Here is a 25,491-nt window from a genome sequence, read left to right as displayed (position 1 = left end):
CCAGTACGGTGGGCAACACGCGAGAGAATGCAGTTCTATTGTATTTTAGTCTTTATAATAAACGCATTAAGAACTACCGTTGTCAAACTTTATTTAAGGATCGTTGTACTGTCACGGATTATCTTTGCCTGTGTGCTCAATTGTGATGATGCAGCGGGCTTACACCAGGTCAATATGAAAGCAATTGTGTATATTTATGTTGAAATTATTCGGTGTCTGTCAATTAGTGATTTTGTTATATTTTTGATGAGTATTAAACGATGTGTAGACAAAAAGATAAAGTGTGAGGATTGTGTTGACAAAATAAACTTTATTCCAAAAGGTTATGTTACCAATCTTAAACAATTATTTAACAAGTCTATCACACCACTTTAGGTGAGGGTATCATGACTCAGTCAGGTCAGTTATAGAAATATATATAATATTGTATTAATTAAATTTTTAATTTTACTATATGCTTGTTACGTTTGCTAGATAACTTGTGGTTACAAAGTGACACAAAGATTATAAATTGAATTGAATTCTTTGTGTTTCAATTTCCATTGCAAATTAAAGTTTAGTTATTAACATGTTACTTTTGACTTGGTATCAGAGTTTAGTTATATTGACTATGATTTCGTTTAGACACATTTTGTGTTGTTTGAATTTATTTAAGAAAACAAAACACTAAATTACTTTACTAAAATCTATCTACTATCTAAGTAAATATACTTGTATAACACTATATCAACAAATTGTTCAAATTTTACCCAATTTTTTAAGCAAGTGTAAATGTTATCACAGGAACTGAACAACAATTATATATATATATATATTGAAAAATAGTTATTTGTTTACCAAAAATATATTCATATCGTTCGTCAATGTAGCTTTTTAATGCATCAAATCACGTATAATACTAATAAAATAGTATGAAAATGCATACTACGAGAAAAATTCTTAACATTTTCATTAAATAGCATATATTATGAGAAGTCTTTGCCTACCTGGACTTGTGCCAAATTTTAACGCTGACTTCTTGTAATATGTACTTTATCTGCAAAACTTTTTGCGATTAACGGAATAAAACCTTATAGTGATAAGATATGACTTAGTGTGTTACGTCTCTTCCAATAGGTCCATCGTCTTAGAGGACTTCAACGCCCACATCTGGGTTAGAGGCAATTCCGGAGACAATCTGAGAGGATTGATGATAATCGAGTAACTGTTCTGGACTTCCTGGTTTTGATCCGAGTTTCAGAGAGCACGTGCATGTGCGTGCGGTGGCAGGGCAAGTCGGTTGTCGATCTTATATGGTCAACTTCTGCTGCTATTGGGCATTTTATATAGCTTGGTTTGGGATGCCGAGTCTAGATCTCGGACACACTAACGAGTGTAAGAACACCTTCGTCCCATTTGGTAATGGCAGTGTAATTTTGTGAAAAGCAACTAAAGGGGGTCCAATTCGTTTTTACTTTGAAACGATTTCCTAGTTCACATTGTTAAATTATTTCAGGTCGTCCAGAACCAATAGTAACCTGGTTGATAGATGGCACCCCAGCTCCACAGTATATAGGCGAAAAGACTGATAATCACGTAGTGGTGAACAGGTTGGAGCTGCAGCATGTGAAGAGAGAGGATCTTAATAAGACATTTAAATGCAGAGCTTCCAACACTTTGCTCGTACCCGCGCAAGAAAAAATTGTTAGACTCGAAATTAATTGTAAGTATTTTGCTATTTATCTATTTATGTCCAGTTATTATACAAGAAACGATTCATTTTGCTTACGGATGATAGAATTGTCTACGAGGCTTTTGAAAGAATCCTAAATGTCATTCTAATCAAAATCGTAATCTTTATTACATATAAAAGCATATCATTTTCTTTAAAATGAAGAGCAATAGATGACCCAGTGCTGGACTAAGGCTTCTCGTTTTGTAGTAAAGCAATAAGTAGTAAGCAATGTGACATAAATTCTAAATCCAAAATGTGAATTAATGTTCTCATAATGTTAGTTTGTTAAAAACAGGAAATACATGAGAAACAAATAGAATTCAATTCAAATTCCTGCAATTTTCGGTTAAGCTAGCTATCTATCTACCGGACCATTTTGACTTTAAACATATTATTATTTATTCATTGTTTATTGTCAAATATCAACCATATTTCATTCGAAAAGTATCAAGTTCGTAAAAACTTAAAAATAAATTATTTAATAGTTGTAAATTTTGTATATTTATTTTAATACACTATCGCTGTATATTAATATAATAACATTTAACATTTTTAATCAATTATTATTTGTTTAAATACAAATTATTAATGTTATATATGCGGGTGATATATTTTTTACTATGTTATATCAAAACATAGATAAAATATATAACCTATCGAGGGTAAGGTCAAAACCACAATTCTAGGAAGATGAGAAAATGGGATGTATAAAAATGATGTAAACCTCGTTGGAGCAAAAATGTTCTTTTTCTTTTGCAATTTTTCACGAGAAATAAATTGACAATAAGACTATTAGTGGCCAGTAGCAATCTATATTTATAGATATAAAACAAAGTTTTAGTTATGAGGATTGCGGGTAAAATCGGGGAAAGTACCACTGAAGGGCTTCATATGTGTTTATAATTTATCATAAAATCTGCCACATGTAAATTATTTATTTCAGTTTTTAGATATGTATATTTCAGGTGGGACTTTTATGCACTAAGCGGATTGTGTCCATTGTGTTGGAGGCTGATTCAAACGGGAGCAATTAAAAATTGTTTCGAATAAAACGTGCATAACAATAGCATTTAGTTCAATAAAGCTAGATATGGAGCTCGTAGCTTCAAATTTTCCATTGCTATATCGTTCAGAATTCATTTGATTTAAAAAAAAAAGTAATAACTGTAATAAAATTTAGGTTATCAACGAAACTCATATAGCTATTAGCGTTGAGAATATTTGCAATAGTGAGAAAAACATTTGATACAATTCAGCTTTTATTAATTTTTATTTGTTCAGAAGATATGTTTTTCTGTATATTTATTATTTTTATTAATAATAAATTAAACAATAACATAGCTTTTTATGATTTCACTATACTAATATTCAAAACTATTGTTTTTGGGTGTATCTTTAAAGGAAAATTATGAAATCTACGATGTCTTTGCCGGAATTTATTTTTAATTTAAGATCAAATCGAGACCTTCTTACTTCATGTTAATATTTATTTTACATATTACAATAGTGATAAAAAAATATTAACAAGATAAATATCCAGAGCTAAACAGAATCATTGTTACTAAAATAAATACAAATCTGAAATTCTCCTTGATTCACATGCACATCACATGTTTCCTTACGATATTTTGTTCACCGTCAAGCACGAGAAATATTATTATAATTATCGTCGCTGGTTTAAACCCGTAATCTTCGAATAAAATTCGCCTGTTCTAGCTACTGGACTATCACTGCTCTTATAGGTAATTCGTAATAATAAAATTCTTATTTTTTTCGATAGTACCCCCGTTATCAGTTTCCTTGGTGAGTCGACCGATGCAACTACTCGCGGGCGCGGCAGCAACCTTACGATGCGTCGCTGAAGGTAGTCGACCGCCAGCGCAAATAACTTGGTTTAAGGACAATCGAAGTTTTGAAAAAGAGAAAGTAAGAATATTTCAATAATTTCTTTGACTGTTCAAATTTCGCCACGACATTGAATATCGAAGATCTTGTTTTTACTAAGTATTAACTTTATTTGATTTTCATTATTACAGAACAATGTACATTAAAGCGTTAAATATATACAAATAAAAATTCAAAATAGTTACCGTACAAGCTGTGAGTGCGTGGAATGGTGGCAAGAATGCTAGCAGAATTTCCCCTTTGTATCGCAATTTCAAGTCTCTGGGCGAAAAATGAACCATCCTGTCACCAATAAGACAGGGTGTAATATTTTTAATGAAAGTTTTTGCACTTTTACTCCAAAGATAATAAATACTATATTTAATATATTTTAATACATAAAATTATCACATTGACTGTTCTATTAAAAAAAAGTCTTTACTTGAATATTATTATAAAGTAGTATTTTATGTTTATGTATTTTAACATCATGGAATCATGCTATACAATTTTTAGATAAGTGACCACTCGAATGAAACATGGACAGTAAGTACGCTGATCTTCAACCCGGCTCCAGAGGACCATGGCACCACGGTGAAGTGTGTCGCTGCGAATACAGCTTTACCTGAAAAAACAATCGACGATCAAGTTAAACTAAATGTCGTATGTTAGTATAATTCAGATTATTTATTTACTTGTCTCTATATATACATAAGTCAGTATCGAATTAGGATTTTATCGAAATATCTATAATATTAAAACTATTAGCGAAATTATTCAGTTGCAATACAATATAAACATTGTTATTATATTATTATATCATTATTAAATTAAATTTAGGAAAAATGGGTATATAGAATTTGAAAACTAAGTTCTACAAAAGACGATCTTATTGCTAAATAACAAAGAACACTTTAAAAATAATAACAATACTTGTTTAATTGTATTAAAGCTTAAACAAATAAATTCAAATGAATTTAAATTGATTTACAGTGTACATGTAATTTACGGATTGTCAGTCTTATTTAAATTTTGAGTCAGCATCTATTAAATTCATTGAATTATTCATTTAAATATCTAAAAAGTAACTTTAAATAACTATTAAGTGTTTTAAGTATGGGCATTGAACCTTTCATTGCAGAAACGTTTCATTGCAATAATACGATTTATTTTTTATTCCGAATATTTGATGTTAGTCAACTAGAAAATTGTAGTGTAGTATGCAATATAAGATTCAATTTATACGGATCACGAGATACAATCGGTTTGATCAAAGAGAAGTACAGCAAACGTGGTAAAGCGCGTAATTGTCATAGTCACCAAGCGTAGCATTTAACGGTCCGATACATAGGTCAGTTGATCCTTACGGTTAAGGCAATAAAGTTGAAAATTAAAATGCTTTAAAGATATCTACATTGATCTTGGTATTTAATGGATTTTAGTATTGAAACTAATTAATATATAAGAACAAAATATCATAATATTTCTTGATCGCATAGGACTTATGTAAAAAACATAATAAATATTTTTAATTGTTTTCTTTAAGTTCTATAAATTGATTTAAAAAAATACTTGTTAAATAAATAATAATCGTACTCAAAAGGTCAAAAGATATATTTAATATATTATCACCTGAAATTCAATTGCTATCTAAATATTAAATTGAAACCCTTTAGCTAGTCAGACTAAATAGAATTTTCTAAATCTTTGCTGTTAAAAATTTAAATAATTTACTTGATTGTCCTCCAGACAGTCCGTTATTGACATTGACCCTTGGAAGCACTCTCAACCCTCACGATATCAAAGAAGGCGATGACGTGTACTTCGAATGTAATGTGCGTGCCAACCCCAGAGAACACAGAATATCATGGTATCATAATGTAAGTGCTAATCGATTACACAACGCAATTCCAATAATGGTTCCATTCATATAGATATTTATCTTTAGTCAAGATTTATTGTATTTTCCTTCTAATGTTATAGGCGTAAATCAAGCGATAGATTTTTATCTTTATAGAGTTAATGGAAAGATAAATAATTAATAAAATATTTTTTTTTATCTTGCTAATGTCTTAATATTTGTGTTAATGTATACCTACAAGTAATATAAAAGTATTCTAAGTTTTCTCGTCTGTCCATGTCCACTTGTTACCTAAATCCACTACTAATCCATCACTCTGTTCTTTTGTGAATTTCTACCAATACATCTTTTTCATGAAACTTTCCGTAACCTCGAAAAGTTAATGAAACGACTGGTAAATATCCCACTGACATGAAAGTCATCTCTTGTTAAGAATAAGGATAACAATTTGAGTAATGCTTGCCTGGATTCTAATTTAAGACCCTCGGTTACGAGCCCACTGGTACGAATCAAATGGGTCAGCTTGCATCGCTGCTACTCGTAAACCTCTAGGAAACTGTGACTATAAATTACAAAAAATTATATTAGTTATATAAAATCAACTTGTTCTACGAACCACAATTAATACTTTCCGATTTCTAGAGAAAAATATGTTTTTTATTAGGACTTTGAGCAATCCCGTCTGGGTAATATCCACTCACCCACACGCTATATATTATATTCGACCGCCGAACAGTATTAGAGTATTTTGGGTTCTGTTTTAAGGGCGAGTGAGCCAGTATAACTACAGGGATATAATATCTTAGTTTCCAAGGCGCATTGACGTTGTAAGAGGTTGTTAATTTTTAATTATTTCTTACAGTATGTACCAGTGTCCATTTACTATCACATGACCCATTTCAAGCAAGCCATCCTTTTCTAAATAAAAAAGTAATTTAAAATGTTTCTATACACATCAGAATATAAGATGTATTACGATTAAATGTGTCGCTTTCTTTCATAGGACAGACCAGTTACACAAAACATGACCTCTGGAATAATTCTAAGTACGAGATCGCTTGTACTGCAAAGGGTGACAAGACAGGAAGCTGGACATTACTCGTGTAGAGCTGCAAACGCTAGAGGAGAGACTTCGAGTGAAAGTGTACGGCTTCGTGTACAATGTAAGTATTTGCTACCATATTGTATTCATAATAAGGTTCATTTTGCACTAAATAACATGACCGTGTCAATGACTTCATATTTTAACATATTATGAGATAATGTTAATTATAAGTAAGTTTCTTTTATAATAACAAAAACTCTCAACCCAAATAATGGAAACTAAAAAGTAGTTGGTTTAGTTTTTCGCTTCAAATTAAATTAGCTTGGAGTCGTCTTCTTAAGTAAATATTCATACATTAAATCAAATGAAATACAGCATTATTAAACAATGATATTTTATCTAATTTAAAATAAATTATAAAATTAATACTATTACATAAGTAATTAAGGCAGTGAGAAAAAAAATATAAAAATAATGGTTGTTTTTCCTTTTGTTACGAATAGCCACGTTAGTTTGCTAAAAATATAAATAACCAGCTGCCCACCCTGGCTTTGCACGGATGAAATAAGACACCTTCAACAATCAGCGTCATATTTCGACCTTCCTTCCTAATGAATCATTCTGCCCATTGGTAAAAACAGTATGAAAATTCTTTCTGTAGTTTTTTGTGTTTATCTCGTTCAGATAGACAGACAGACGCGGCGGGGTCCTTTGTTTTATTATATGTAGTGGTATATAACAAATATTCGTCCATACATAAAACATATAAGTAAGATTTAGGAACATAGATTTGAAATTTGTCAACTGCTTTAAAAATAGTAATTAAGTAAATATATTGTGGTTAGAAATTAGTATCGTAATTAATTAGAATCAATAATAATAATTAGTAGAAGACCAACGGCCAGGGATTTACCTATAAATGTTGCTTTAGTGGTAATTAGTTAAATAATGCTATCTTCTTCTTTCAAATGTCAATACAATGATGACAGAAAGAGAGACATCAGTGTTTACCTGAACACCCACCGAGCAACGCTTTTTATAACTATAAGACTGTAAGACCCTCTCTGTAAGACTCGTATAAATTTTAAATATCCAATGTAATATAAATTAAATATATTTATTATCTGTCCTAAAAAATTATAGAAAAATTAACACATTTTCACATTATTAAATTTGTTAGAAATACATACTTTGATGGTTTGGTGGTTTTGATATTTATTGAAGCAAAAGTTACTCCGGTTTAAGCCGACCAAACTTCTATATGATGAATAATTACACTATATTGTATAAATGTGATCTGGAGAGGGAGTTTGTAACAATAAGGAAGTTTTCAGTTAACTATTTTAATCAAACCTCGAAGGTATCATTGGACTTTGCCTTTATCAAAACTAAACAATTATTTCAGTAAGTCACAACTAAACATTCTCTATTCAAATAAATATATATATGATTTTACCAAATTGAACGATACATTAAAAAAATATTTCACGCACTGCTCTAATAGAATAATAAACTTGTAGCATTTATTTCAATCTATGTAAACAACGCTAACACTGAAATTGTAGAATGGGCGTCGTATTTGTATTTATGGCTTTAATATCAACCTACGACTCGGTTAACTCCTATCAAACATAATGCAAATTTATTTTTTCAGCAATTTATATATGGGAATAAAGCAATTGTCGCTTTCCGCTTGATTTACATTTTCCTCTTTAATCGTTATCTCATAAAACATACCCCTTTATAATCACCACTCACCTAATTAACATATCATAACAAAGCGAGTACGACATGTTACAATAAAATGTCATGGTACGGTATGAATTATTATGTATGGTATGTATGGGTTATAAATACTGATGTGTCTACGAGTAGGTATTCAAATGATTGCGGTCGGGATCGACGTACCCGCTTCCTTCCGCTGCGGACCGACCGCATAGTAATTGCCTCTGAGGAAGGCGGTGCCAGTAGTAAATCATCAAAATTATTGCCTAATATTACTACGATTCTGCGGGTACCTTAGCAATCTGTTGTTATGCGGTACCAATTTAATTCGTAGAGCTTTGTTTAAATTCGAAAACCCGGAATAAATTTCCTTTCGAATCCCACGTATACGTTCCGCATCGTGTTGTTGGTGCATGTTATATCTTTCCTAGATAAATGTACATTTACGTATTGGAATTGCTGAACTGGCTTTATCGTTGAAGTATAAATGTTGGAGAAGTAAGTTATAAAATAAGCACATTCATTGGATAGTTTATATATTGTTGGATTTCGTATAAGCTATGGCCCGCGATTTCAAATTAAAAATTTTATTATACACTGGAACAAATATGATGTAAAAAAACTAAGTTCTTATAACTTTTATTAGATTCAATACTTTGTTAGTTTGACTGAGAGTAATTAGTTATTGTATGCTTGAAATAACGTACTCATATTTTATATACGAGGTTGCCGAACTGTTTTACGGATGAGATTGTGACCTTGCAGGATTCATTTCGCGGCTTTTATTTATTGCCGAGCAAAATGAAATAATATTAAATTAACTAAACAAAACATCAGTGGATTCCAGGTTTTCAATTCGAAATCTCATTTAATATCCAAGTATTAACATGACCATTTTGGGTTATCCAAGCTGCAAATTTTACTATTTTTAATTAACGTTCGTAATTTTCAATAAAAAAAAATTCTTGTTTATGTATTCTAACTCTGGACTACCTGAAACTTTTACTGAATGCGATGTGAATAATAACAAGGTTGTTTTTAGATGCTCCAGTATGTGGCTTGACGTCACCTCAGGTGGTGGGAGCGGCGCTGGATGAATCGCTCCATGTCCGGTGTTCTGTGCAGGCAGATCCTGCTGACGTCACGTTTCTCTGGCAATTCAATAATAGTGGGGAGAGTTTTAATGTTTCACCAGCGAGATACGGTAAGTGCATAGGCGGATACTAATTAATAATACATACAATATAAAAAGAATATTATTAATAAAATAAGCCTCCCTTCGAACAAAACATCTCAGTCAAATCAATAAAAATATAAATAATTATTTGTATGCTTGCCCTTTATGCGTTTCTATAACATTCTTCGTATAGAAATGAAACTTCGGTGACTTGTTCTGCTTACGTCAAATGAGGTGTTTAGCCTAAAAAAGAGACTCTCTGTATTTTTGTCCTTATAATCATCATATGTACTTATACTACCTGTGCTAAGCCAGGAAAGGCAGCTAGTTATTATTTTTATTATGTATATAGTGGCTAGAGTACACGAATAATAAGAGGGGTACAAAGCAAAATTGTAAATCTTTTTTTTATTTTATATGGGTAAATCCTGTTAAAGTTAAAATTAAATTGTATTGTTAATTACATTATATTTTCAATGATTGTTTGTATCTGGTCAAAAACATAAAATTTTCTCGACTGAATAAAATCAAGAATTGGACTCTATTTTCATTTTATTGACTTGTAATGCTATGGGTTATGGTAAAAAAAAACTGGATAATTAATTATATTTAAAAATAATCTATGACTATAATAATAATAATCCCGAGTGACTGACCTACTTAGGAATTTTTTGTAGAATCCTTTCCTTTTATTTTGTAACGATAAAAAACTTTTGGCGTTTACCACCTTTTTTTTTCTACGAAAAATCTATTCTCGTGTCGCATATCAGTCATACTTCAAAAATATATTTTTTTCTTAAATAAGACGCTGTGGCTCTGCAGAGACGAGAGTACTACGGAAAAAATGAACTAATTATCATATCTTAGTAAAATAACTATACTATATTCTTCAGAATAATTTGTACATAGTATCAAAAAACAATACGTAAAAAAACATCTAAATAAGACGTGATTTTTTATAGTGTTAATTTATATGTATGATTTATCTCGTGTTGGTTTCCTCGCCCAACCAAGTAATCATCGAGAGGAAAACTTTATGAGTATTTATGAATTATAAAATACGCGCATTTGTTTCATAATATTCATCGTTCATGATGATTTTACGATATATTAATTTATTTATCTATTCCATGAGGTGATAAAATTTACCTTTATTAAACAATTGGCGTTTTTAATGTAAACACTTCGCGCTGATTGGCATGAACGTTGAATAACACGTCAATTTGTTTTAAGCACTGTTTTATAAATTTGGTTTTATTAACTCCGAATGTATGAGAAATCGTAGCAATTACCGTTTTTGGTAAATAACGGGCAACCATGATTTACGCCGAACGTGGTATCTATCTAGAGGCAAATAGAAAATTGGACATAATTCAATGGGAATCAGAAATTTATTTCTAAAGGTAGTAAGGTAAACTGTACACTTAAACTAATACACGATATTTTGAGATAAGCATTTAACTCCTTTTAAAATTTGTATGATAGTTTCCATGACGTTATTACTCTATACTTTGGGAGAGGAGGAGTATATATAAACAAAACTAAAAGCAGGAACCATTAACGTGGTTGAAACCACGAGGTGCGACTAGTTATCTATAAAAAGTAAGGGCCATCACTATACATTAATGAAATAAAAATCATAAGGAATAACGCAAAGAATGATTTTCGCACATAATATAAAAAGAGAAAACTTTTTATTTTATATTAGTTTTCGCCCACGGCGTCACTAGCCTGTTTGAGCGTAGACAGATGTTAGGTATAAAGAAGTGTCCTTAGGGTTTAAACTCGCATTACACGAAATTTCGTAAAAATCGGTTTAGTGGTTTAGCCGTAAAAGCGTAACATACAGATAGTTATTTACAGTTACAATATAGGTATAGACTACAACATTTTCAATTATCGTATCATTGTATAATATACAAATGCTTCGTATAAAATTTACTTATAATACAAAACAATTTATTCTTTTAAACATAAGGTACATTGAATGGCAGTACGAGCGAGCTTCGCTACACGCCTGCCAGCGAGAGAGACTACGGCGCGCTGACGTGCCGGGGAACAAACACTGTCGGTCAACAAGCTCAGCCTTGTGTCTTTCAAATTATACCGGCAGGTAAATAAGAGAGCTCTTTCAAGTTCTATATTAGCCCTTTGAAGTGCAAAAAAGTTCATTACAGTCAAGATGAAATACGGGTTAAATAGGATTCTTTATAACGCATATTTATTGCTAACTAAGAATAATTAGTGACAGTTTTCTATTGATTACAAAGACCTGTTTTTCTTTATTAAACAAGTCGTTATGGACTATCAGTAACCAATGGTTTTTGAATTACGAACGTCAATTCGTCTAAATCGTTACTATAAATGTTTACGTCACAAACACTCGTATATTGGGATGCTCTTGAATTACGGCTCGTAAAAAAATCTACCATCGTTCTACGAATTACTTCTTGAATGTAGTTGACGGACATAAAGTTATTGAGGAATTCCTATAATAAATTTGTCTTGTAATTGTTTTGCTTAATAAAAAAGGCACCACGCAATTGCAAACGCTGAATTGGAGTATATGTTTTTAATAATAAAATAAAACTTGGTTTAACTGTTAACTTGTACCCCAGCGCGTCCGTCACCACCAAGAAACTGTACTGTAGCAACTGCTAATGACTCCAACTGGATCGACGAGTCCATCAAAGAAGAAGTAAATGACTATTTCGTTGTGAGATGCGTGGCTGGATATGATGGAGGTCTACCACAACTGGTGGTCCTTGAAGCATTGGACCCTAAAACTGGAATCGTAAGATTCAATGTAACAGCTAATGAAACAAGTAAGTACATAACAATATAAAAAAATCGATGCAATAATTGTTAACATAATTCACTTTAAAATTCTCCAAATTTTGAAAATACCTTTTCTTTTATAGTATCTGTATAAAAGTAAAGGTTTAGAAATATATATAATATGAGGAGCTAGTTCCATTCTGACTTTGGGTGGGTAAAATTTGCACAAAATTATCACGACCATGTCCCATATTTCAAAAAATCTATTTTTAATATACGTCTGCGTTATAAAATAAGCCTATGTTCCTAATTTTAGATTTTTAGACTCAGTAATTTTGGCTGTGCGTTGATACTCAGGCCGGAAAAATTATTTTATAAATGTAGATATATTATTTTATAAAATAAATGACAATTTAAATGGAGTAAGACTATAATAACCGTAACTACGACTTTAAATATACTCTAATTTTGACAATCCAAATAATTCCTTGCAAACAATACAGAATTCTATGTTTTGTCAATAATAACACAAAACGTTCGTACCTTAATAAACATGTTACTTATGGAACCAAATATTTGCTCGAAACCCAAATTGAATCCCCAATCTTCAAACATGTGAACACTATACACATTTATATTAAGGGGCGTCTGTCTGTCTTGAATTAATACTTTATTATATTTCGTACCTTAGTGTGTGACATTCAAAATTTTATATTGCGTCATTACGTTTAAACAGTAGCATAGCTGGGTAGGTGGTTGTGGGCTCTGTTGCGGCGTTGCGTTATTAAGAAATAATCGGGTCCTTAGAATAATCTTCTTTCACGTTCTACGGTGGTTCATATTCAAGTGAAATTAGTAATCATAGAAATAGTAAATGACTTTTTTCTGTTTATTTTCTTGTCTACTAATTCATAAATGTCAAAAATATCAACAAGTTACATGATACCAACAAGTTACATGCTAGTATGGAAATATTTTCTTGTTTAATAAATAAGCGTTTCAATTGTTCTATTTTTAATATGCTGCCCTTAGAAGCCCCTTTAGCCTTCACTAGTGCACCGCACCACCTAGCCTTCCGATAGTTACGCCACTGTGCCTAAATAGATGTTACGTCAAATTTTATATGTACATTTAGACATAGAAAGGGATCATATATTATTTTATTGAAATTACTTAAGGCACATGTCATAGTTATATTTAAGCTATTTTGTCAATATTGTAAATTAGAGAATTTAAAAGAATTTTAGAATGACTGATATTTTTTTTGTCGCTTTAAAAACGCATTACGCGTTTCCCCCACGGGAACAGTGGGGGTATGTGGGGCTCGCCGATGTCCGAGGCGCCGAGTGCACCCCGAACAACGGAATACCCACTAAAAAACCAGCGGTACCCTTTCCGTCATAACAAGGGGCGCTACGGGAGCGCTTGCGTATGCTACCACGACGCTCTGACGGGCAGCCTGCCTATGCAGGCCTCCATTCTCTAGGGGGATTACGGACGCGCAGTGGCTGGGCGAGCGGAAATTGAGGAGAGGCGGAAGGATCTTGTCATTGAACTCGATAGGACGTTAGAGCTCATCGCCAAATGGGGCTCTGATATTCTTGTTGAGTTTAATGCCAAGAAAACACAGGTATGCGCTCTCACGGCGAAAAAGTCAACATTTTCCCCTCTTCCCTCCCTCTGTGGTACTCCGCTGGTGATGCAAAGCAAAATCACCATGCTGGGGATTGACGTTCGCTGCGACCTTAGTCCAAGGGATTACATCGAGGCTGTTATAAAAACAGCTTCACGGAAACTCGGAGTTCTGAACAAGGTGCGGCGTTTTTTCACGCCACAACAACTGTGCCTGCTGTACAAAACACAGGTACGGTCTTGCGTGGAGTATTGCTCGCACCTTTGGGATGGCTCCGCTAAGTACCTACTTGAGGGCTTGGACCGGTTGCAGCGACGTGCCGTACGCATTATTGGCGAAGTAAAGGTCACAAACACCCTTGAACCTTTACAATTGCGTCGTGAGATAGAAGCACTGAGCGCTTTCTATCGACTGTATCACGGCGAGTGCTCTGAGGAATTATTCTCTCTAATTCCTGCTTTCCCCTTCCTTCTTAAGTCCACGCGAGCTGGTTCTCGATGTCACCGCCTGTGACATCAATTCCATCGCGAACAAAGAAATTTGGCAATTCCTTTCTTTGTCGCACTTCCAAAAAATGGAATTCCTTACCAGCTCACGTGTTCCCCTCCTCTTACAACCCGGGTTCCTTCAAACGAGGCGTGAAGAGGCATCTTGCGGGCCGGCAAGGCGAAGGCGGCTAGTGCAGAACGTTTTTCCCGTCTGTACTGGCCGTCGTCGCGTTTGGACTCTACTACCACTTACCATCAGGTGGAGTAGAGTCATTTGCCCTCCCGGCGAATATAAAAAAAAGGGTACTGAGAACCCCCCTAGTCCCGGCGACGCCTATTGTGGCGGAGGGAGAAGGTGCGCATAGCGCCTTATTCTTCTTCCCGGTCTTCTTCGGCGAAGCAGGTTTGCAGCGGCGTCCTCTTCCCGCTCCCGCTCCACGGCCTCCTTCTTCGACATCACATTTTCACAGAAGGAGACCATTTCCGACCAGCACTCCTCGCTTCCGAGTATCGCGTTGATGATGCTCGGCAAGGAGAGGTCTCCGCTGACAACTGCCGCCAGGGAATGCCCCCACGTGGCACACTCCGTCAGGGTGTGTTGCGCCGTGTCGATTGGCGCACCACACTCGTGGCAGGAAGGTGACATTTCCCGCCGTGCTATCTTGTGCAGGTACTTACCGAAGCAGCCGTGTCCGGTAAGTACCTGCGTCAACCTAAACGAGAGCATGCCTCGTTTTCTTTTGACCCAGCGACTCAAGTAGGGATGAACCGCCTTCACTGTCGCCAGGCTCGCTCTGGGGGACCCCAGATCCTCCTCCCATCGGGCTATCAGGGCTTGCTGGGCTAGAGCCCTGATCCGCCCGACATCCGCTGACCCTGGACGGTCGCCGCGCTCTCGCGCCTCAGCCCGGAAGTGGTACACCTCTGCGAGCACTTCCGCCTGGAGTTCCCAGGGCGGATCGCCCGCGAAGAGCGTCGCCGCTGTCCAAGACACCGTACGATACCCTTTTATCGCTCTTACCGCTATGACCCTCTGCGGCCTCCGTAGGAGGGCCGGTTGTGAGCAGTGAGCGTATCGACCCATATCGGGGCACCGTACAGTGCCATCGACCTCACTACGCCGGCATAGAGGCGCCGACATGGCGATCCCGGTCCTCCTACGTTGGTTAGGAGGCGACCCAAGGCGGCAGCTGTGTTGGCTGAGCTGAGCTTCGGGCCGATTTGCACGAAGTGCTGCCTAAAATTCCATCGCCCGTCCAGCATCAGGCCCAGATACTTCATCTGGGCCTGCACCTTGATCACCGTCCCCTGGATGATGACACTCGCCCCCCGAGGGGAAAAGTCCCACCCCGTCGCGGTAATGAGGGTATCGTCTGCGTAACACAACACCCCTATACCGGGAAGGACGGGTGCGTTCAGAAGCCAATCAAAGCCGACGTTCCAAAGAATTGGGCCGAGAACCGACCCCTGTGGAACGCCGCAGCCTACCCGACGCCAATTTCCGGGACGGGACAGGACCAATTTCCCATCGCCTCCTGCCCATACGACCTCTCGATCCTGAAGGTACGCCTCCAGCAATCTCCTCAGATAGATCGGCACCCCTTGGTATCGGAGTGCCTCCCTGATCGTCTCGAATGGGAGACTGTTAAATGCGTTTGCAACGTCTAACGACACCGCCAGGACCACTTTCCCCTGGGCCACTGCTTCCGTGGTCCGAGTCTTCAGGGCGTTCAAGGCGTCGATCGTTGAACGGCCCGCTCTAAACCCGAACTGAGCCTCCGAGAGACCCGGACCGGCCTCGTCGAGGTGTTGAACGAGACGAGCTACGAGAATCTTCTCAAACAATTTGCCCGTCTCGTTTAGCAGCACTATCGGCCTGTATGCCGAAGAGGAACCTGGTGGCCGCCCCTCCTTTGGCAAGAGCACCAACTTTCCTTGCTTCCAAGGCTTCGGAAACTGCCCGCTGCGCAGACATTGAACAGCTCCCGACGCCTTGTACCTAGTTATTCCAGGACATCGCACAGAACACGCCCTGGAACACCCTCTGGACCCAGTGCCGTGTTTTTGGCCCTCAAGCGGCTGAGGGCCATCTCCATTTCTCGCTCCGTGATCAGTGGTGGAGCCACTAGGTCTTCTATCACGGAGTGAGAGGCCATCTGTGGAGGGACAACGCTGGGTGGGGAAACAGTTCCCCGACCAGGCGCAGGACGAGCTCCGGCGGCAGCGTCTCCGTTACAGGGGTGGTTTGGATGCGGAATTTTCCACGAACCCCTCGATATGCTCGCCCTCATGGGTTTCGGTTGAGGCTCGCCAGCAGCTCTTCCCTCGCCTTCTCTTTGGCCCGACTTATTGCAGCTGCAGGTCCTTTTTTAGCTGGCGGTAAGCGGCCAAAAGCTGTCCTTCCAAGTCTACATCGAGGCCGTTGCGTCTTCGACAGCGGACGTAGGCCCGTCGCGCCCGATTGCACGTCACCCGAAGCTCGGCTATTTCGGGCGACCACCGGTATACATGCCAGCGCTGGGCTCTGCGACGGGTCCTCGGTATGGCCGCATCGCAGACCTCTTTAAGGGCATAGTTCATGCGGCCCGCCAACTCTTCCACGCTGGCACCCTCCCTCTGTCCCTCGGAACCCCACCGTTGCACAATGGCGGCCTCCTAGCAAAGTGGTCGGCACCCTCTGGGGTTCCGCCAGCCTGTGAGACGTAGAGATCTCGAATCAGATGTAACGGTGGTCCGACAGAGTCTTAACCTCTTCCTCTACCCTCCAATCCGACTCTGCGTGCTACGACAGGAGTGGCGAAGGAGACGTCCACCACGGACCCCCGTTATGGCGCACGCAGGTGTGAGCCTGCCCCTTGTTCAGTAGGGACAGGCCAGAGAGTAGCGCCCAGACTTGGACGGCCCTTTCTTGCATATTCGTGGCGAGGTTGCCATAGGCGCGTGACTTCGCGTTTAAGTCTAGTCGAGGACTAGAATAGGTTTCAGCAAATGTCTGGCCACCGCAGCTCTGACCGATCCGAGATGTCTCGAACTCTGTCAAGCTGCGGTTAGGGGAGAAGTACAATCCGACAACTACGTACTCTCCCCACTCCGCCACTACGTAGCCCGAGCCCCTCTCAAGCAGTGAGAGGGGAGGACTTGTTCCGTTGCGAGTGAGGACCGCCACGGTGTCGTCCAAGTCCCGTCCAATGAGGTAGGGGAGGGACGTAATAAGGCTCGCTAGCCACAGCTAGGTCGATAGCCCACTCCGCCATGGACTGCAGCAGTAGGTCTTGAGCCCCGGCGCAGTGGTTTAGGTTCGTCTGAAGGAAGCTGAGTGCTGCTCTCATGACGACATTGCAGCTTCCTTTTCAATTTACAGACCATACAAACCATATTAATTACCTGCATAGATTTGATTATTATAACCTACTTATATATTTGCTTTTCAAATATATTTATAAACAAATTCAAGTATCAATTACGAGTAAATTCCATATAAATACCTTTGTTTACTGAGAAAAGAAAGATGATTATTGTTTTTATATAGATGGAGTAGCTGTATTCCTAGTCCCCGTGGAAGTACTATGGACGAGCAGCAACGCTTTACGTCTCACTGTGCACTCGAAGAATGACAAAGGCGCCTCAGAAAGAATTGTCATACAAGCACTCTCTTATCAAGATCCTGAAAGGAGAACAGGTACACTGCTTACATTCGTTCATTTCGTTCATTTTTTTGCCATACTGTGTCTCGTTCATTTTTTTTGTTTGTAAGATACATATTAATAGTAAGTAACATAAGTTAGTTGACATTAGGTTAGTATTAATGTTGTTACTGTAACAAAATTATTTCATTAAAAATAGGTGGCAGACTGGCAAATGGGCCACCTGATGGTAAGTGGTCAACAGCACCGATAGTCATTGGGGCTGTTCTGTGGCGATGTAGTGCTGTAGAAATATTAACCGTTCTTTACATCACCAATGCGCTCAGCGCTACCAAGCTTGAGATATAAGATGTCCCGTGTACTAGTAGTTACACTAGTTCACTCATCCTTCAAATCGAAACACAACAATACTAAGCATCCTTGCTTTGCCATATACAAATGATGTGATACATACCCAGACGGGATTGAACAAGGCCCTACAACCAAGTAAACCTTTTCAAAGGCTTTTTAAGTTGTGGTAATTTTTTGGAGTCAATAGCAGGAATGAAGCCCTTCTCCTAAAGGCATTGTTACAATTAGGCATATAAACTATTCCTGGTATTATCACGTTCACGCCAACGAAGAAATTTGAGAAGTTCTATCGTTTTTATTTGAAATTACTCTCACTCATTCACTCTTTAAAGCGAAACACTGGAACACAAGTTATTGATGTTTAGCACTAGAATAATCTATCCAAACGACTATTATTTGATTATTTTATAATATAATATTAATTATATTATAAAATAATCAAATATAATATATTATTAAATTTCCTGAAATAATAATTAAATTTTAAAATGATCATTATTTATTTTGTTGAAATATATATTATATAATATAATATCATAGATATTTTCACGTTACTGATTGAATACCTATTTATAATGATGGCCGTTTTCAATTAACGATTGAAAATGCAATGAGGTGCTAAATATTTGCTTTTATATTAATTGATATAATAAAATAATGATTTAATTGCTGAAATAGATTAAGCAAATTTGTTTTTTGAGGGGCAGGATACCAACTTACCAACCAGACTCCAGGCATAAAACAGATAAAAACCGAATTATACTACTACGTCGCTTTTAATCGTCGCTTTAATCTTTATTATATAATACAGATAATAGATTATATCTACGCATCGAAGGAAATTATTTCTGCTATGAATAGCTTACGACTGCATTGTGGCGTTAAATGAACTAAGAGTAATAGCCCTTACATCCTGTTGCGTTGCTAGTATATATGTATAATATATGAAATATATGTAGATAATTTGGCTGGCTTGGTGGCTGTTCTCATTTTCGCAAAGGAATAACTTTTTGATATTAAAATTCGTATCTCTTTATGTTTCGGAGCTATATTTATTTTTAAATTATGATCTATCTTATCTACATAGCTCTACCCAATCGTCATTGATTAAAACAATTAGTATCTTTCGTTTCTGAAAGGCATAATAAACGGGGAAATGAAAGACATTGACTATGGTTATATTATAAAACGATATCAAGCGACAGAAGCTGAAAACAGCAAACAGCTATTCGAAACAATTGGACGACTAATCGACAAATGAACGCGTTCGTAGTTGTATCTTCTATTTATCGTTGCGGTGTAATCGATTTATTCCTTTGTAAGAAGATAAAGTTTCAGATCTCGAGGTCCTGGGCTTGAATCTTTTTTTAATAAATGTTCATGGTATCTCTCTCCAATTGTATTTATTACCTTCCTGTAGGATTATTTGAGAACTAAAATATGTATCGCGCAGTTAAGATGTGCTCCTTAACATTGCTTTCTATGCCTTAAAAGCCGTTACGAAGATTTTGATATATTTAGTCATCTCTGAACTTGCAAGGTAGTAAAAGTATATAATTTATTTAGCAATTTTTTATACAATACCTTTGTTAGTAAAGTACCTTTGTAATTTAGGACTATAATTAGTTATGCCAAAAATCTAAGCAATATTTTTACGAATTTAAGCCAAAAGAGTGAAATACGTTATCATACATTTATATTATTAAATAAATCAAGTGATATCCTTTATTTACATTAGAATTATTCACACAGAGGATTTAAAGAAGTATATTATATAAATCCGAAAAAAAAATAGCTACTGTACAAATGATGAGCGCGCGAATTGGTGGCAAGAATGAAGACAGCAGCAAATAGCATTTCCCGGTTGAATTACGATTTCGAATCTTTAGGCGAAAAATGAACCAACACAAAAATATTTTTGCAAATTTACTTGAAGGAAACGTTATTTACTTAGCTTCGTGCAAGCCTGTCCGGGTTCTACCCACACATCACATAACCACCGCAAAACAGCAATAGTTTCTATTGTGTTATTTTGGTTTGAAGGGTAAGTGAGTCAACGTATCTATGTAACTAAAGGTATAAGGGATGTAATATTACTTCTAAGGTTAGAGCCCCCAATTTCTATCCACATACAATCTATTTGCCAATTACCATATACTTATATTGTCTTTAGAAGTTTTTATTTATATACACTTGTTAGTATATCAAATATTGAAACTCAATTTTAAACCCGTTCCAATCAACCAAAAAAAAGTAATTCAAATTTATGGTTTTGGTGGTAAAAAAATATATTCAATCATTTAATACACAGGTCAATAAAATAAAGTGTTTTTAACTTATTATTTTTTTTTAGATGGAAGTCAGAATCTTGTTGCGGGGATGTCAAGCGGAGCATTTTGGTCTATCATTCTCACCATGGCACTTTGTACCTGCGTTGCGTTATTAACTGGACTCTTTTTAAGAAGGAAAAGGTATTTAATTATTATTTGAATTTAGAATCATACTAAAAACAAGGTTTAATTTTATTGCCCATATCAAATAAAATTTATATTATTTTACATACTATTATATCAACACCAACTGTGTGTGCATAATTTGGATTGAATAAATCGTGTGAGAATTTAATATTCATATGAAAGATTTGACTCACCTATCAAATAAAGCTAAATCAAAGCTTGTGAAAATAGTACTAATAATTAAATATATAAACTTGTTACAAACTGAATTTTTGGTAATGCATAAACCCAACTACAGAAAGTAGCTGTTTTGTTTAACAAAGTTTACGTTTTCCTAACAAGGGTCTACACTTGATTAAAAACCTTTCATTTGTACAATTAAAATTATTGTTAATCGTTTTTGTGATAAGTATTATTTTTAAAGGAATGAATAAATCGACGGGCTATTGTGTATAAAGCAATTCAGTATTTATATTCATATTTAAATGAAAATATGATCTCGTTATAAGGAATTAATTTTAAATCGAGCCATTTAAAATTTTAACCTATATATTCCTGGTAATATATTTTAAATATTTGGGATATTTTATTTTATAAAATAAATACTTAAATCTTTTTGTTACTTTCTATTCGTACATATTGAATTTTTGTTTATAGAGCACGGTCGGCGAGTAAACAACATTCGCCTGAACTCCAATTAAATTCCGGGGATGGACAATATGTCGTTGCCTACACGTTGAAGCCACCGAAACAAGCACAGCCAGATATTTTAAACCCTCCACCTGGTTAGCCTTACACTTTATTGCATTCTGTAACCTTAAACCTTTCTGTATCAGGAACTAAGCAACCGACACTCTGTAAGTTAACTTTAATCTTAGATAAAATACCTTTGTAAATATGAGGTTGTTGCAAGAGGTATTTGCTTCACGAAATGAAGTAATTAAAAATTTTAATAATATATTTCAAGAATTTGAGGTATATATCACGCCTGATTAAAAGATCTTTTGTAATTAATTATAAAACAAATTAAAACTCAATTTTGTTTTTTTTTTCAATTTAAAATTGAATCTCCGGTTAAGAATCTTGTTTTTTGGCTTGACCTAATATTTGACCCAACCATTGATCGTATACATAATTATATATAACAGTTAAAAAAAGTTTTCTATTTTGATTGAAAAAGGTCCTTTTTCTGGATACGTGCTTGGCCCATGTGTGTGAATTGTAAAGTCATATACGTTGCCTGTCTGTCAAACCAGTTTACCGGAAAAAAGGATATTTCGCTAAACCTCTATTGCTTTTATGTATTTTATATGTTTGCATTTTTTTTAAACTAATGGACCGTCCAATTTATAGCAGTACATTTCCGAAACAACATTTTAGTAAGCTGCAAACGTTTTTTTTTCATGTTCGAGCGGAAAAAAATCAATGTTATTCTAGATAAGAGTCATCGTGATGGAAGGACGGAAGCTGTCAAAATAGGACCCCTTAGTGAAAAAACATATTTCGTGTAAAATTGTAGTGGTTTATCCGTTTATAAAAAAAATAACGTTTCCAGCGGACTTCGTTAGCTGAAAATGCATTTACCGATATAAAGGTAAAAAATATAAAATATCAATATGATTTTAGACGGGAGCCCTCCAAGCTTGAAGTGTGGGGTGGATGCTGTCAAAAATGGGACTCTTCACACGAGTGACGAGTGGTGCGAGCGAGCAGCGCGCTCGTCCGAACGACAAGTTAGCATATCGGAAAAAGCTGTACGTTTTTTAAATTAATTCCTATTTTTTTTCTATTCATTTTTTTTGAATCTTCGGTAAGTTTAACACAATTTATTTTTTCATCTGCGTTATTAATTTAAAAAAATAAAAGCGTAAAGCGTAGCTGAAAGTTCTATGTCCTTATTAATGTTGTGATAACTGTTCACATAAAAAGGTTTAGCCAAAAGCCTTAAATGGGTATTTTTTTAAATACTTTGACGTCATAACTATTAGCAATTTTTATGTCTCTAAATGTAATAAAAGCTCTTTCTATAGCAAATTAAAAAAATTAAAATGAAATTATTTTTTAACAAATTACTTTTGTGTGGTATCAATAATTGTTGAAATTATGTGATGAAAAGGCATTCACATATCAGTATTTATAAACAATATAACAACAGTTATAAGTAAGGCCGTAAGAGCTTAAACGCCTCATAAATTATGTGGACCTACAAAATGGCCACTTGATGGTGAATAATCACAAGCTCTTAACACATGTCTTTTGTGCAATTTCACTGGCTTACTCTCTCCTACATACTAACCTACTACAAGGAAATGTATTATGTTCATATTTTGCAGTCGATATCGTCAACAAGTACAGTTGCGAGTAAACCAGTCATAATAAGTACTTCCACTTTAAGTCGGAGAGAACACCTAATAGCAGAAGAAATACCAGGCCCTGAGAGTTGTGTATAGAAAAACAGTTTCATAGCAAAATTTGTATTAAATAATTTTAAGTATAAACTCTATGTATTGACTGTGAAAATTGTGATAAATGCGTTGTAAATAATGTAAATGGGTAATAATAAAATTTGAAATGTGTTTTCGTTTTTCTATTAACATATAAAACCTTTTTTAAATATATATATATATTTTTAAATTTGAAAGAAAGAAAATTTGCATTTTTAATTATAATATTTTGTTATTATTTAACAATAACAGTGAAATAATGGAATAAAGATAATAATGTCCTCCGGACCAATTTTAGCCAAGGTGGCCAATCTCAAGAGAGAATAGCCAACTACGCATTACATATTATAGTGCACAAGTGTGTATGAAAACACAGGTTCCCTAATTTATCTCTATTCCCTAACTCTCATACTCTGAAGGGACGGCAATGCGATTCGAACGGAAAGAGTTCAGCCGCAAGACCAATGGCACACTTCTAACTTCCAGACTCCGGGCTGCTACTGAGAGTTTTTGACCCAATAACTTTTATTGGCTAGATATGGGATTTGAACCCAAGACCTTGCGGTCTGCGGCCTTATATCTAGACTAACGAAGCATTCAGAAATATCTACTTTAAAAAAACATGACCACGTGCAATTATTGTTAGAACACTGACAACATTTCCTTGTCTAATTATTTGAATTGAAAATGCCAATGATTATAAGGGCAAAAAATTATTAGTTTTTTTAGTTAAATATAAACCTTTATCAAAAGTAAAAGTAAACAATCAGTTAATAATGCAGAATGTTTGGAGTGAATGTTTTCACGCGGTTTCCCATGTCACCAGACACACAATTAGTGAAGCTTGCTAAGGTTTGAATCGTCTTCATTTAAGATTTATAAGTTCTAATAGTGGTTATGTCGCTCTTACTTATATTAATAGAATATTCTCTGTCTAATAATTATTAAAATTCCTATAAGGCATGCACTTCGATTTAGGTAATTATTCCGTCACTTGATCCTTGATTAATTGGCACTGGATTACTATATTCCTATGACAATGAAAGTAAATTACCCCTCTATGACGTTAATGGATTATACATACATGTATGAAATACCATGACATTTATTTTATCAATAAGATACTAGACAGATAATATTATGCAATAGTACATTACAATTAAATACATTAGTGTACCATAGTTCACTGAATTCAACATTTCGTTTTCAAAATATTTTTTTATGTTAATAGTTACCACTCATCTAAAAAAAAAGAAAATCGTTTGACAAATAGAGGAAACTGAAGTATTTCGTATTTGCCTATTTGTTTATATTTGTATAACATCTATTTAATTGTATATATTATGAACTCTTAGGTAAATTGACATTGTCTCAAGCTCGTAAGGTTTTCTGAAAAAGATGGCTACTTAGCGATAAGACTTTTTTTGGTGTATTTTATTTTTTTTATATATTGGAAAATTTATATTTACATCATGTTATAATGTATTCATAAAAAAGCAGTAAATATTCATACACAACTGATAGTGCAAGACTGTATTTTTGTTTTCGACGTTTATTATTTATATCTCAACAAACGTGTTAATTTTTACACGTCATAAATTTTATTTTGTTTAATTATCTGTAAGAAATTCAGTGTCTAATTAATATTTTATAAGTAATAAATAGAAAACTGGTCAATATTATATAAAGTTAAAGTGTTTTCGTGGTACCATAAGTTCTTTAGCAAAAAAAAAATAACCCGATATAACCCGAAGTTGAACCTGTGGAAGTTAAAACTATTTGCTAAATTTAATTTTTTTTTTTTAAATTGAAAGTAGGGAAGCTGACTGGCAAATGAGCGACCTCGCCACATTAGTACTTTAAGAAATAAAAATTCTAAGAAACTAATTATTATTTCATCGCCAATTCGACATTAAGCATTACAAATACGATTGTACAAAAAAGATGTAATTGCACTAGCTCACTAACTTTTCTACTTTCTAAAAGGAACACAGCAATACAAATTATTATTGATTGATGGAAGAATATGTGTAGTAAGTGGTAACCTACGCAGACTTACCTGGGCTTGCACAAATAGTTTATTTATTATACTAGGATCTTTTATATATTAAGAAAACAAAAAGTCATAATCAAATTATTATCTCTTATTATTATATCCATGAGATCATCCTTTAATTAAAATGTCAGTTGAATGTCATCGCTTGAATCAAGGTTTGCAGTTAAAAACGATGCAAATTCTTTTCTCGTATTAAAACTGTGCCTTTACGTGCCTGAGAGGGTTTTCCAATTTG

At 35.2% G+C, this 25,491-nt stretch overlaps 1 protein-coding gene across 1 annotated transcript in view; it reads left to right on the top strand.

Annotated features, from left to right (window-relative positions):
- LOC126775944 (neural cell adhesion molecule 1-like) overlaps window positions 1-23,294 on the top strand; it is a 137,231-nt gene extending 113,937 nt beyond the window's left edge. The window contains exons 5-17 of the mRNA XM_050498155.1: window positions 1,496-1,702; window positions 3,495-3,640; window positions 4,115-4,265; window positions 5,348-5,478; window positions 6,463-6,622; window positions 9,272-9,433; window positions 11,385-11,519; window positions 12,025-12,231; window positions 17,835-17,984; window positions 20,654-20,771; window positions 21,414-21,541; window positions 22,383-22,510; window positions 23,090-23,294. Coding sequence (XP_050354112.1) covers window positions 1,496-1,702; window positions 3,495-3,640; window positions 4,115-4,265; window positions 5,348-5,478; window positions 6,463-6,622; window positions 9,272-9,433; window positions 11,385-11,519; window positions 12,025-12,231; window positions 17,835-17,984; window positions 20,654-20,771; window positions 21,414-21,541; window positions 22,383-22,510; window positions 23,090-23,206 — 1,940 coding nt within the window. The 3' untranslated portion in view covers window positions 23,207-23,294. The remainder of the gene's footprint in view (window positions 1-1,495; window positions 1,703-3,494; window positions 3,641-4,114; window positions 4,266-5,347; window positions 5,479-6,462; window positions 6,623-9,271; window positions 9,434-11,384; window positions 11,520-12,024; window positions 12,232-17,834; window positions 17,985-20,653; window positions 20,772-21,413; window positions 21,542-22,382; window positions 22,511-23,089) is intronic.
- The last annotated feature ends 2,197 nt before the right edge of the window (window positions 23,295-25,491 follow it).

The sequence above is a fragment of the Nymphalis io genome, chromosome 19 (genome assembly GCF_905147045.1).
Source record: "Nymphalis io chromosome 19, ilAglIoxx1.1, whole genome shotgun sequence".
Taxonomy (NCBI): Eukaryota; Metazoa; Arthropoda; class Insecta; order Lepidoptera; family Nymphalidae; genus Nymphalis; species Nymphalis io.
The sequence above is the reverse complement of the archived record's forward strand: the minus strand, read 5'-3'. Positions and strand labels throughout refer to the sequence as shown.